Raw genomic sequence first — 14,901 nt, 5'->3', positions numbered from 1 at the left:
GTGCAGTTTTCTTTGTGTTGTGTGCTAATACAAAATTTATTATTATTTTCTAATCATATTGACATCCTAGCCTATGAAGAAAGAATGGTAACAGCATGATGGTTTCAAATTACTGAATACACCTGGGTTTTTCAGTTTTTTTGATGGTTAGTTTTATTGCAAAGAAACATTTTTTCCCATTAAAAACAAAAATTCTTCATTTTCTATCCTAAAAGTATGATTTCTTGTCTAGGATTCACAATAAACTTATTATAGTGTCAAACTGTATTTTATTGTGCACATAGTGAGCGATTAAATGACTAAGGCACTGTACTACCAAAGTCTCGTCAGAAGTCAGTAGTCCACATCAAGCAGAGCATTGTGCTTAGAACATCAGAAGAATCAGACAAACATGTTTGACAGATCTTGTGTATAACTCCTATCTCTCCCTGATGCACCCTCTTATCCCCCCAAAAATACTTAAGTATTTCAAAGATATTTCAGGGCTTGATGAACTATATAGCATGCTCTTAGAAGAAACATAAAGGTGGTGGTATAATAGCAGATTGCGGTGATTGTTTGTATGCATAGAAACTAATACAGTGTACCATAGAATTGCTCTTGCCTGTCCCCATGCCAGAGAAATGCAAAGAGCTCAGAGATGTTCCTTTCACAAGACTTGTAAACAATTCAGAAATTGTAAAGAAATAATCATCGGTTGAGTTCTATAATGCTGACTTAAGATTCTCCCTAAAATAGCTGAAATGGTGAAAAAAATATATAGAGATGGTTAGGTATGAGATTATCTTGTATTGCCAAGGAAAAAAGTAATACGAGAGGAAATCTTTGTGACAGTTAGTTTGTCTTGTTAGGTGGTAATTAACATTACAAGATGATCTGCTTTTTAAAATTATTGCTAAAATATTCTGTATAAAACGGTTTTGCCCTCTGCATGGAGCACTCCATCCCCTCCCCTTTTTTTTTTTTTTTTTTTTTGCCTGTTTCAGAACCTCAACCAGAAAAGCCTGTGCTGACCCTTTCCCCAATATATAGTTGGTTCCCTATTATTCTTATAGAGCACCTTCCCTTTTTCTTCAAGGTACTTATCATAATTGAAATTATTTTATTTATGGTTATTTGATTGGTGTTGTTCTCATCCACTAAATTTTAAGCTTCATGGGGGCAGCAACTATGTCTTCTGTGTTCACCAGTTTCAACCTCCTGTTCCTAGCACTGCATAAACATTCAATAAGTATTTGTAGAATAACTGAACCAACAGAGTGTTTGACACTACAACTAAATATTTCATTTGGTGATCATTCTATGCCTGAGAAATTGGGCTAATTTCTACTTGTATTTCTGTCTAGAATGTAGCAGATCAGATTGCATTTCAAGTTGCTGGTGGATTAACAGCCCTTGAACACATTCTTCAAGTAGTAGTCCCAACCACAAATGTGAACACAGCCTCACGAATTCCTCTTAAGTAAGTATAGTTTTTTAATCTGTCTTTCACGTTTCATTTGTGAGTCATTTCTGCTCTATGGTTTCCATATGGGGGACCACAAGAAACTTGTATGTGTATTCAGGCTTGAATAGCAAAAGCTTACACTCCCCATTAGGGAGAAAAACAGAGGTGCTCGACTTCACTTACAAAACTCAAATCGAGCCTAAAAGCCTTAAAAAGGAAATCTCCTTGGTCTATGACCTTCTCTAATCCTAAAACAAGAAGAATGGATGAACTCCTGGGCAGCTTTAACTGCTTACATAAATTGAACAGAACTGAATAGTAGTAGCAAAAAGGTAGTACAAGAAGAGGTAAGTACATTAACAAAGGCCTGAGCTGTGAAATTTGAAGAAATCCCTAACATACAGGAAGATTAGTCTGAAGCCAAGACTGCCATAGTCTAGAGTCCTGGCCAAATAGCTGGCAACTGAATTGCAGTTCAGTCTTTAACTGCAAATTGCTCTTTGTCATATGGATCCTGCACAAGCTTTGGACCCAAGATCTGCTTTCCTCTTCTCTCAAGTCACTCTGTGATCCCTGGCCGCCTGGGATATAGTAGCAGACAGCTTTATTTCAGAAGGACTACATTCTGGAGGGGTAGCATGTACGGTTTCTGGATATTTTGTGGAGACTCTTATTTACAGAGTTTAAATGAGAAGTTTTGATAAAAGTTTATTTGTATCACTGAGAAAACTTAAATATTTAGTTGGCCCAACAAAAGTGAGTGCTTTATTTGTCCACTGGATACTACAGAAATTGCAAGAATATATCATCTTTTCTCCTGAGAGACATTTTGGTAAAATAAAAATAGCACTGGCTTTGGAGTTGGACAAACCTGGATTCCGGTTTTACCTGTGCCAGTGACCAGCTGGGAGAATTGGGGCAAGTGCCTTATTCTTGTGGCATCTGTTTCCTCATTTGGTTACTCAGGGGTAGTCATATGCACCTCATAGTGCTACTCTGGGGATTGGATGAATCCCCAGAGTTTTATGTGAGAGTTTTTGTCAACCTCAAAGTGTTATATAAATGTTAGGTAACAGTTTTTAAGTAGTAGTTTTGCCTGCTTTAAGACAGTGTTATATTATCTCTTCGAAATGATACATTTCTAAGAACAAACTGATAGTGAAGTTAGTTTAGGTTCCTTTGCTCTACTGACAAAGTAGAGATTAATAAAAGAAGCTATAGGTATCCTTTGAGTCAGGATATCTTTCTGTGTAGCAGAAAGTTCTACATCAGTCAGATATAGCATGCATGGAGGTTTTCTAACCCAGGATAGTTGATATTTCTTATCAAAATGGACTTTAGTGACAGTGTGTTGTTATCACTCAGTGTTTGTTAATTGACAGGGAGAGAGGAAATAAATTTGAGATAAGAAAGGAAATGGCAGGGGCCCCTGGGTGGCTTAAGTGTCTGACTTCGGCTCAGGTCATGATCTTGCAGTTCGTGAGTTCAAGCCCCATGTCGGGCTCTGTGCTGACAGCTGGGAGCTGAGGCCTGCCTCAGATTCTGTCTCCCCTCTCTCTGCCCATCCCCCACTTGTACTCCATCTCTGTCTCTCAAAAATAAATGAACATTAAAAAAATGTTTTTTAAAAAGAAAGGAAATGGCATTTGATTCTTTGGGACTGGGCTTTGATAACTGTTAATCATTCATATTGTTCATCTTAAGTGCACCTGTAGGGGCACCTGGGTGGCTCAGTCAATTAACTGTCTAACTCTTGTTTTCTTTTTTTTCTTTTTAAATTTTTTTTAACGTTTATTTATTTTTGAAAGAGAGAGAGACAGAGAATGAGGAGGGGAAGGGTCAGAGAGAGAGGGACACACAGAATCCAGAGGGGCTCCGGGCTCTGAGCTGTCAGCACAGAGCCCGATGTGGCACTAGAACTCAACGAGCTATGAGATCATGACCTGAGCTGAAGTCGGTTGCTTAACTGACTGAGCCACCCAGGCACCCCTGACTCTTGATTTCCACCCAGGTCATGATCTCGCAGTTCATAAGATCGAGCCCAGTGTCAGGCTCACTCTCTTGCTCTCTCTCTCTGTCTCGCAAATGAAATAAATAAACATTAAAAAGAGTAAAATTAAATGCACCTATAGTTTTTTGTTTTGTCTTGTTTTGCTTTTTTTTGTTTTGTGGTAGGTTTAAACATGCATGAGACTGAGCTCTCTGGCTGGTAACTTAGATGCCTGTTTTACAAAAGCTACATTTGTCATTGTGGCAAAAAGCATGCTTTGGTGCTTATCTGTGCCTATCATTTTGGGAACAGAAGAAGTTTCCATACTTTCTAAAAAGACCTGAGCAAGAGTTAGTGCACCAACATTGGAAACAAGCTCTGGAATCTTGGGAGTCCAGCCCAGTACTCCTCTGATGGTCACCAGCTGACCACAGTGCCAGGATTGAGAGTTTGTTTCTTCATCTCACCTTAGGCCAATAGATTTGTGTGTTCATCCAGGCACTGCTTGCTAAGTGAGGCCAACACTCAGGGCAGTGGGCATCGAGCAGTGACTCAAAGATTCTCTTCTCCTGAGCACAGCTCAAGATCATGTTGACTTTCTAAACTAGCCTCCCTTCTCAGGGCTAGAGGATTAAGTCTAGGAGAGTGTTATGCTGCTTACTTAGAAAGGGGCAAGAGAAATGCCACAGCTGTGTGAGATTTAGTATGGACTCAGACACTCTGGTGGGCATGAGTCAGTGGCTTAACTCAGAAAGTGTTCTTTCTCATATTCCTTCCAACTACTATTCTGTACAAAGCAGTTGTTTTGCTTTTGTTAGAACCAGGGAAAACCCATAGAATTGCTTGAATCCTTGCATCCTTGAGAGGACTTAGTTAGGATGTGGTATTCCAAAATCAACCTTCTTAACAAATGTGTTCCCATAAAATTGTTTTCAGTGCCAAGAAAGATCACCCTGAAACAAGGCAATTTTCATTTCATGTTTTATCTACTTTTGGGATTACTCATATTAATTTGCCTGTTAATTTTAATTGCAGAAAACAAGTACAAAAGAATGAATGAATATTCTAGCCTTTTCTTTGGTTTGGGCTAATAACAATTGTTTATTACAGCTTTTAATATTTGAAAATAGATGGTAGTTTGTCATTTTCTTTGGACATAGAGAATGCCTCAAGTGATGTAAATAAGAAGATAGATCTGATGTGATTAGAAGCTGTGGTCAAAGCTTTGTGTTGTGTTTTTATAACAGATTTACAGAGCGACAATGATAATAGAAGCGAGAGTTGGTACTTACTGGCATTCTACATATCCGAACCCTTTTCAGGCAGCAATAGATGTTCATAATTCACAAAGAAACCCACATCCCCTTTCGGGCCATGATCACTAGGCTAAGTCATCCCTAGGTTGCCTTTCACTTCCTTGGTATTCCTATTTCTTGACACTCGTAGACAATGAAGGACCCAAATGGTTAACTCTCCAAGCCATTCTAGGTTGTTCAATGGAAAACTCACCAGGCCCCTATTTCTTCTCTGTTAGCCGTGCTTATCTTCCTTAATTGCACCTCTGGACCCAATTTTTATATAGAAGTACTATAGTTTCATCAACACAGAACAATGCAGATGGTATAGTATAGCAAAAAATAAATAGGCTCTGGAGTCAGATCTGAGTTTAAATTCTCTGCTTTTCACTTATTAGTTATATGACATTGGTCCAAATTGCTTGTTATAACAGAGCCTCAGTTAAATAGTAACACTACCTTGTTGAGTAGGACTTGTTGGCTGTTGTGAGAATTAAAAATGTGTGTGTTTGTTAAGTGCCCTGTGCAAAGAAAGCACTTAGTTAATATCAGTGGGTTTTGTTGTGGTTGTTATGATGTTGACTTGATATTATCTTAATTAACTGAGCTTTAAATCCCCAACTCTCTGCCACTTTGGCTTCTAAAAAGCTATAATCTGTTTTACTTGTGCATTTGTTTTTTCATCTTAAGCACAAACTTCATCCTGATAAATTTTAGTCTTGCCTGTCAAGATCCATTTTGGATCCTGATGTGACCTCTAACTTAGTGTCTTTTTCTTTAACTTTGTGTCAGACCTAAAGTTGATCTGTAGAATATATGCATCTTCATCTAAATCACTGAAAAAATATCTACCGGGTTAGGGAATAGTTCAGTTTAGCACTTTATTAATGAACTATCTTGTACTCCATTTATTGTATTGCCATCTCCCCAGATAGACTATAATTCCTTGGGACCAGAAACCATAGTAAATACATTACTTTTATTTTTATAAAAACAATATTAGTGTAAATCATAATGGCATCTTAATAAATATCATTTGAATACATGAATTAATTATTTTTCCCATGGATAGAAATCAAGCAGGAAAAGAGCTCACTGCATCGGGGCGCCTGGGTGGCTCAGTTGGTTAAGTGTCCGACTCTTCATTGCAGCTCAGGTCGTGATCTCATGGTTCATGAGATTGAGCCCCATGTTGGGCTCTATGCTGACAGTGCAGAGCCTGCTTGGGATTATCTCCCTGCCTCCCACCCCTGCTTGCTCATGTTCTGTCTCTCATTCAAAATAAAGAACTTTAAAAAAAAAAAAAAAAAAGAGCTTACTGCATCAAATACTTGACTCTGTGGATTTGAAATATGGTCATATCTCAGCCAAAAAGGGTCCTTGATTTTGACCACTCTTTAGGAATTTTTTTTAAATTTTTCTTTAAATTTCTATGTATTTATAATTAAGTCAAGTATCTATAACTGCCACTTACTGAAAAAGCCAAATGGGGATGCTAGAACTGTACTCTTGGTCATCCTTACCACAGTTTTAGAATCACAGCACATTGGTATATTATGAGATGGTCCCGATTTTAAACTATGTTAAAAATAGATACTTCTCGGGGCGCCTGGGTGGCACAGTCGGTTAAGCGTCCGACTTCAGCCAGGTCACAATCTCGCGGTCCGTGAGTTCGAGCCCAGCGTCAGGCTCTGGGCTGATGGCTCGGAGCCTGGAGCCTGTTTCTGATTCTGTGTCTCCCTCTCTCTCTCTGCCCCTCCCCCGTTCATGCTCTGTCTCTCTCTGTCCCAAAAATAAATAAAAAACGTTGAAAAAAAAAATTAAAAAAAAAAAATAAAAAAAAAAATAGATACTTCTCACTGCCGTGTTCTTTATAAAGTAAACCTATTTATTCATATCAAACAAATTAAGTTGTTTTCTTTTTTTTTTTTTTTTTTGCTTTATGGTATATACATCTATGTATAATAAATCGGTCTTAGGTAAAACAGCAGTCACTGAATATAATAATAAAAGTAAATAAATTTAGAATGATGTGAGGTGGAGCTTTGCTTCCTAGGAAGATCATTTACAAGATACCACAAATTTATTCTCCAAAGTAAAATAAAATAAAACTTGTGATTTTGTGCAGTTTATTCACTTGGCAGTATTGCCTGTACTTGATCCTTTGCGTTGGTAAGGAGACAGACCTTACTTAACATTACTGGGTATATCCTTAGTGCTGGTCACTCTGCTAGGGGCTTTGTATGCCTTCCGTATTTACTCCTCACAGTCACTAGCAGCCTCGTCTGTGGCCTGCTACCAGAATGAGGGTCGACTGCCGTCATGTTTGGAACGTGACTGCACCCTGAGGGAGCCATAATATCCCTTTTGAAAGCATGTTTATTCATTCCGAATAGCAACAAGAATGTTCAGAATTGCTTTCCCATGATTATTGAGGTTTTGTCTCTAAAGGCTTCTGTTCCCTTTTCTTGGTCTTATGATACACAGTAGAGACTGGTGGAGTTCATCTTATAATGGAAAAGAGATATTCCTTTGTGTTCCAGAAGCAGGTAAATAATCTAGGGCTTCTAGGACTTTTCAATCCTAATGACCAGGGGAAAAAACTATTTTCCAGGGAGTCCCTTCTTAGGATCAGTTATAAGCATGTGTGGACATGGGAATGGGACTGCCACATTTAGGAACCGTTCCAAATAGACCCTGTCCATAGGGAACTTAGAATCATAGAAAATGAGATGGATTAAACTCTAAGTATCATTAGAGCCTGCTGTATTACCTTGGTGGAACAGGCACTCTGGTGGTATACACAAACTTCAGAAAAGGAATGTTTTGCTGCATATCCAGTGTCTGCAAACTTAGTTTCCTGAGATGCCTGGCCTCATGTGCTCTATAGCGTACTTCTTACTCTGGTCTCTTGACTCACTTGTCTGTTCTTTTGGGGGCTCATTTACTTTGCCTTTTTGTTTTGTTTTGGTTGTTTTTTTTTTTTTTTTTTTTTTTTTTTTGTTAAATTTGTTAAATCTTTGCCTTTCTCTTCAAGTTGCAACACAATCCATACTCTGTTAATTCAGCTTTCACCATGAGTTCCTCCCCTATTATCCTTTCATCTCTCTTCTTGGTCTGTCATACTCACTTCATATCTGTTGTCGTTTTTCTGGGTGTTTTGAATACTACCTGTTCTAAGCATTGCACCATGCCTCTTCTTAGCAGCTCTGTTTTATGCCATGTGATGCTCCCTCAATGGCCATACCTGATTCAACCAAGAGTGGACATTTGACTGGAGCAGCCAATCTATAGACTAGCCAACAATATCAGACTTAAAACTCAGCCCAGAAAGTTAAACTGAGCCAGTCAAATATCTCTCTCAGGAATTTGCAGTTGGAAAGTTGTACAACTCCAGCTCATTTTTTCTAGTGTATTTGAATTTGAAAAATCACGTTGAGTAACTTCTGGGATGGCCATTACAGGGCTCTGTTCACTCCAAGTTTAGCAGGGCTAACGAAGGCCATTTGGGAAAAAAGGAGGAGAACAGAACTGTTTCAGGAGAGAGAAGGGAGATGGAAATGAGAGCGGGTCCAGTCTACAGAGCTGCCATTGTTCCTGCCCTCCTGAGGTCTAGTAGTTCATTTTCTCCTGGATTCATGGGAAGTTCCCAATAACCTTCAATAAATGCCTCTTTTACTTGAGATATTTCTAGTGAATTTCTGTCCCTTCAAACCGAAAGAGCCTGATACTTTTAAATACAAATATTAAAGATTTCTTAAATTCTAGATTGGGTTGAAAATACTTCACTGTGTTATAGAGCCTTCCTTGTGACCTCTTTTGTTTTTCTAAATTCTTTCCTATCAAGAAAGAATGAATGCCCACAGTTTAAAGTAGAAATAGAGAGAAAACACGCTCTACAAGTTCTCTAGACTATAGTTCTTTATGAACATTAAATGTCTCTACAACCTGGGACTGGCTGAACTTTCCTTCTCTCTGCTAACCCCAGTTTGGAGACTCTGTATAGAAAATTATGTAGATTAAACTTTCTGTCTCTGGTTGCTAAGGCAAACACACTTAAGTAGCATACTCTAGAGTGCAGAGCTTATCTTCAGGATCAAAGGTAAGAAAATGTATTATATATTATTCTTTAAGAATAGAAGTGCCTGGGTGGCTCAGTCAGTTAAGTGTCAGACTTTGGCCCAGGTCATGACTTCGCAGTTCATGAGCTCAGGCCCCATGTCAGGCTCTGTGCTGACAGCTCAGAGCCTGGAGCCTGCTTCGGATTCTGTGTCTCCCTCTCTCTCTGCCCCTCCCCCACTCACACTCTGTCTCTCTGCTTCTCTGTCTCTCAAAAATAAATAAACATTAAAACACAAATAACAGTACTATTCATATTTTTTATAGCTATCAAGTGTTAACTTTCTTGGTGGCCCTCAGTCCCAGATTGGTTACCTCGTCATTAACATTATAATTAGGAATTAGTTTGAATCCTGGTAACATTTACAAACAACTGAAAAGTGTATTTCTTTAGACCCTGCTCTCCCAGGCTTGATCATAATGGGCCATAGTCCAACTTTTTGATAAAAATAAGTTTGTTCATGAGAAACCCAATCATTTCACAAGTTATTTTTGGAAACTGGAAAACAGTTGCCTATTTTGACTCCGAGACTATGATGTTTAGAAGGTGAGAAGACTGTGAGATCAATTGTCCCTCCCCCTCAAATCCTGGCAGCATGATGCAGCTCGGAACAGTAATCACGCGCTACAAGATAGAGCTTCATTATATTTTTAAGAACTGAATAATATGCCTTTAATAGCACAGTTTCAGTCACTAGGAGAAAGAGACAGCGTTTGTAAAAGACAAATTGTCCTCTGTTAGTTAAGTCATTTTATAGTACCTAACAGAAAGAAGAAAAGCATTGGCTTATCCCATTTCAGGGCAACCCTTTTGGGGATTGCAGTCTTGTTTCTCTCAGGGAAACCAAGCAGTATCTCCATAGTATTCAACATTTATCTCAAGAGTATGGCTTACTTAAATACCTGATGCAAACTTCAGAGCGTTGTATCATCTCTTATTCCTTCCTGTCTCTCACCCAATAAGAAATGCAAAACTTCATTCTAGAGGGGGTTGTTGTTTTACCAAAATTGCATTGGTAGATGCTGGATTCATGTTTTCTAATACAAGTAGACTTGAAACTTTATTTGTAGTTCAGTCTACGTTAAGGCATTTGTTATCATGTAGAAAGTTCTCCAGCAACAATTTGTCAAACATTTTTGGTTATCTATCTGGTTAAGAAAATCTTTAACTGGACTATCATTGTTAAATCACTCCTGGAACATTATTCACATCTTACCTGAGGCTCTCACTTGCTTGCCATTTTCTTTGCACTATTACCTTTTCCTGGGAATTATTTTCACCAAGCCTAGCTATTGACTCAAAGATCAGGTTAATTGCCTTATTGAAAATCAAAGTGCATGTAAATAGTTCTCTACATTGACATTTGAGTTAAGGTAAATACAGATCTCTCACCTTTTCAAATTGATGCATTCTAACAAAGATGGTTATAAGGTTAATTTCTATTAAGTAAATCCAATTTTCTTATTAATTTCCTTCATAAAGTCAACAATGAATTTCTATGGGCAAAGTATCAATGCATTACATAATCGATGAAGAGCATGTAGCCAAGTCATTTGGTGTTCTAGACAGTGTAACACAGCAGTCTTGTTGAAAACACACTTCAGTACTTTCAGAACCATGAATTATGTAGCACTCTCCTAACTTTGTAACTCTCTTTTCTTGTCACCTTCTGGGACTTGAATCCTTGAAAACTACCTACAGAGGATGAAGATTATATCATATTTTACAAGTACATGCCACAGTCTAACACATAATGTATGTTAGGCTAAAATTTACTTCTGTAAACATACTCACTTTTCCACTTGGCTAGCTCTAGAGCTCAAGCCAAAAATACCTGTATTTAGAATTAGAGAAAGGGGAATATAATGCACTAATGGATTAAACTTAACTGGGTTTCAGTGTCAGAGCATTAGGGTTCAAATACCAGCTTTGCCAGTATTTGATGTGAGACTTGTCTCATAAGGCCTTATTGGCTGTAGTATTTTTCATCTGGGAAATAGGGGAAAGATTCCTGTTTCACAGGGTTGTTGTAAAGATGAAATGCTAATATGTATAAAGGGGCTTTGTGAATTGTCATACTCTAACATGGGACGCCAGTGGCATCTGGGGCAGAATGCAGGATTGTCCTTCACACTGGAAGGTGTGTGGCATCCTTTGGCCCATTAAATAACATTAAATAGCCATTAGATACCTGTGTTCCCATTGTTTTGACAACCAAATATGTCATTACACATTTCTACCTTTTACTTACAGGATTAATACCATCCTGATTGTGAACTATGTGCTGGGCAATAGAGTTGTGGAAATAAGGAAAACATTGTCCATATCCTCAGGAAGCTCACTTGTTAGGGGGTGAGCTAACCAAGGAAAGATGTAATTTAGTACAGTGTGCTAAGTAAAACTATAGAAGTATGCACCAAGTACAGAAATAGCACAGAGGATGGAGCAGTTAACTGCCAGGGGAGGACACAGAGTTATAACATCCAAACTGGGCTTTAAAAGAAAAGATTCAGAGTTTGCCAAATTAACAAATCTTCCTCAGTTGACAGAGAGCACAGCATGTACAAGATCATGGAGGCCTGAAATAATAGGGTGTGCTTAGGGAGCTGTACACGTTAGAACAATATCAGAAATATTTAGGTATGAATGAATTGGGCAAATGACAATTCAGGGAAAAGTAAAAGGCATCCATTCCTTATTTATTTCACATTTGGGGGCGGAGGGAGTTCCTGTCAGTTTTATTCACTCATCTATAATTGTTGCCACTATCTTAATTTCAGCCCTATTGCTTATACTGTTATTACCAAATACAAAGAGGAATTTAGTCATTTAACATACTTTTATTGCCACGGACCTGGTGCTTTGTTTATCGTGGTGGATAGAAGATGTGCAAGAGAACCTTTGCGAAGGAGTGCTTAGAACCCCTGCAGAACACTTGGCGTTTTCAGAAGTACAAGAGTAGTAAAACTGCTTTATAAATATGTTAGATTTTTTAACAGAGTTTTTGGCACGTCTTCCCCAATGTTATCACTGATATAAATGAAGAAACTAAGGCTTAAAAATATGAAAGGATTTGTCATCAGTCATCACGTTGGCAGCTAGGACTGAGCATCCTGTTCTGGTGTCTGTTTTCTGTACCTTCCTGCCTTGTTGTTTCTGATATGTGAGCACGTAACTTTAGCCATTTTAATTAAAATAAAATACCATTTCATTAATATCTTATAAAAAATTACTGTCATTATGCCTGTGAGTTGCTGGAGTTTTGTTGTTGTTGTTATTGTTACTTGTCTGTTGTTTAGTTTTTGACTTTTGGTGGGGGAGAGACTGACTGGTTTTGGATTTTTAGTTTAGGATTTTTTTTTTGTAGTGGTTTGTTGGTATACGTATAGGAAATGTTTGTGGAATCATTTTTCCCACCTAGGAGCCAAAGAGGGACAAGACGAAGTGATCTAACAAAAAATGAGAAAGATAGACAAAAACCACTCATAACTGTTTATAAGACAAAATGTCCAGGGAATATTTAGCAATGAAGTTGAAAAAAGAAATAGAACATTTCAATATTACCTTAAATACCTTTTTCAGAACTTAAATCAGGTGGCACATACGGAGAAAACTGATCATAGTATTTACTCCTGTTATTACCTGTTCTAGATATTATGGAGTTAGAAACCAAGTACCACTTCATGTGCCCACTACATCGTAGCCCTCAGTAAATGTTAATAAAATGGTACTTGCCAGTGTGGGTGAAATCTGGAATACAGCCCACTGTTAATAAATAATTCCTCTTTTCTAAGCAGGATTGTTTGAATATAATTCTAAATATCTGTTTTTAGATCCAAGCCTACTAGAAGTGACTAACTTTCCCTAAGACAATAAAAGTAAAAAATTATTTTGCAAGCCAATTAGCCATAGTGATTGGTAAATACTCTTCTCCATTTGACATATTGAGGCATTTTGTTTGTGTCTCAAAAGGCTGCACAGAGATGGTTACATTTGACAGCTGTTGTACCACTAATAAGATTAAAGTAAAGAAATTAGTTTTGTCGACTTTAATCTGCTGTTTAACACTGCAAACCACCTGGGGTCTTCTCCAGGGTCTGCATGTCTAATTGTGAATTTAAAATTACATAACCAGATCCTACTTACAAATATATCTAAAGATTTGCTAACAGTAACTGTCTTGTTACTAGACCAGACAGTTTAGCACTAGACTTTAAAATTAATGTTTTAATTTGGCAGTCACCCTGCATTTTTAAATGTAGTATTCTAATCTTTGAAACATAACACCTTCTCAGTGGGAGGTTAATTTTAGGAAATGAAGAAAGTTTCATTAGGTTGGTGCTTAAGATATGTATGATTTTTCCATCTAAAATTAGAATATATCTATGGAATAATTAAATTGCCAATTCTAATTGTACCAAATTGACCGATTTAAAAAAAAACAAAAAAAACCTTGAGATAACACATCTAGGTGAAGGTTTCTTACTGCTTGCTCTGGGCACCATTATTATTAGGAAAATAGTTTACTTTAAATATTAATGTTGGTGTTATTAAAATGTTATGTTGTAGAGAAGTTTCTGGGTGGCTTAGTTGGTTAAGCATCTGACTTAGGTCATGATCTCATGGTTCATGAGTTCGAGCCCCACATCAGACTCTGTGCTGACAGCTCAGCGCCTAGAACCTGCTTCGGACTTGGTGTCTCCCTCTCTCCACCCCTCTGCTCATGCTCTGTCTCTTTCTGTCTCTCAAAAGTAAATAAACATTTAAAAAAAGTTATGTTGTAGAATGTGATATCCAGTGCAATAATCCTTTGTGATTATTACATTGAGTTTTAATGCAAACTGAAGCGTAGGGTACATATAATTATTTATAACCCCACAGCGAAGGTCATTTGGTCAGGCAGTCTTATTAGCATCCCTTGAAGACCCCCCATCTTTTTTTTCAATGTTTATTGATTTTTGAGACAGAGACAGAGCTTGAGCGAGGGAGGCACAGAATCTGAAGCAGGCTCCAGGCTCTGAGCTGTCAGCACAGAGCCTAACGCGGGGCTCAAACTCGTGAAACGCGAGATCATGACCCGACCTGAAGTCGGCCACTTAACTGACTGAGCCGCCGAGGTACCCTGAAGACCCCCCATCTTGATCTGAGCTTTATTGTTCCTGAATGTTGGTTCCCCCACTGGCCCTGCTTACCCCAAGTGTTCTGGCATCAGACAAATGGATCAGGAACAAGAAAGGCAGTGTGGCTTTAGACTAGTCTTCACAGCACCATTGGAAAAAAATTTCCTTTCACCCACAGCTCATGCTGATCCAAATGTCCCATTATCCATTGCAAAAAAAAAAAAACTTCCCAAATTCTGACACAAGTTCACCTTTTCTGTGGTCACAAAAATGTCAAAACTGAATAATCCACAGGTATATTGGGCATCACAATCGGAAGTGGAGTTCAGTTTGCCTGCCTGCTGCCTCTAGGGTTAGCACCTTAAAGAAGTTGGTGGGCACTGACTCTTGCTTCTTGCTGATTACCCAGTACTACTTCACATAGGGCTTTCCATCAGCCTCCATCCTGCAGGCAAACCCAGATACACATGACCGTTCAGGGCTCCCGGGGAGTCTGGTCAGACCCAGGCCACCACCTTCAGGAAGCCTTCCCTGACTTGACCTCCAACTTGTGTCAATCTACAGGACTGCCTCTCATCATGAAACCTCTGTGCCTTTCATGGCTTCCCTAGGAGGCTGGAAGCTCCCTACAGGGTAGAGACTAGCTTTTGCCCTGTTTTCCTGATGCCTATCACTGGATCAGGCAGAATGGGTAGTGGCACTAAATACCACTGAAAGAAAAAAAAAAAAAACTAAGGAGAATATGTTAGGAAATGACTATAGTATAGCTGATAACCTGATAGTATAGCTAATACAACCTCATTGAAGATGAGGAATGAGTATGGCATATGCCAAGATATGTTTCAACTGTCTTTAGTATTGGTGGTGATAATTTTGTTTTACTGAAACTGTTGTGTGTTGTAGTATAAAGCAGGTGAATAATTATGGAT

General features: G+C 38.3%; 1 protein-coding gene across 7 annotated transcripts in view; it reads left to right on the top strand.

Annotated features, from left to right (window-relative positions):
- SCAPER (S-phase cyclin A associated protein in the ER) overlaps positions 1–14,901 on the top strand; it is a 549,552-nt gene that overhangs the window by 378,463 nt on the left and 156,188 nt on the right. For all 7 annotated transcript variants that reach the window (XM_042988321.1, XM_042988320.1, XM_042988324.1 and 4 more), the window contains one exon: positions 1,347–1,462. In XM_042988321.1, coding sequence (XP_042844255.1) covers positions 1,347–1,462 — 116 coding nt within the window. The remainder of the gene's footprint in view (positions 1–1,346; positions 1,463–14,901) is intronic.

Source organism: Panthera tigris, chromosome B3 (assembly GCF_018350195.1).
Source record: "Panthera tigris isolate Pti1 chromosome B3, P.tigris_Pti1_mat1.1, whole genome shotgun sequence".
NCBI classification, from domain to species: Eukaryota; Metazoa; Chordata; class Mammalia; order Carnivora; family Felidae; genus Panthera; species Panthera tigris.
Note: the sequence above shows the minus strand (reverse complement) of the source record. Positions and strands in the feature narration are given on the sequence as shown.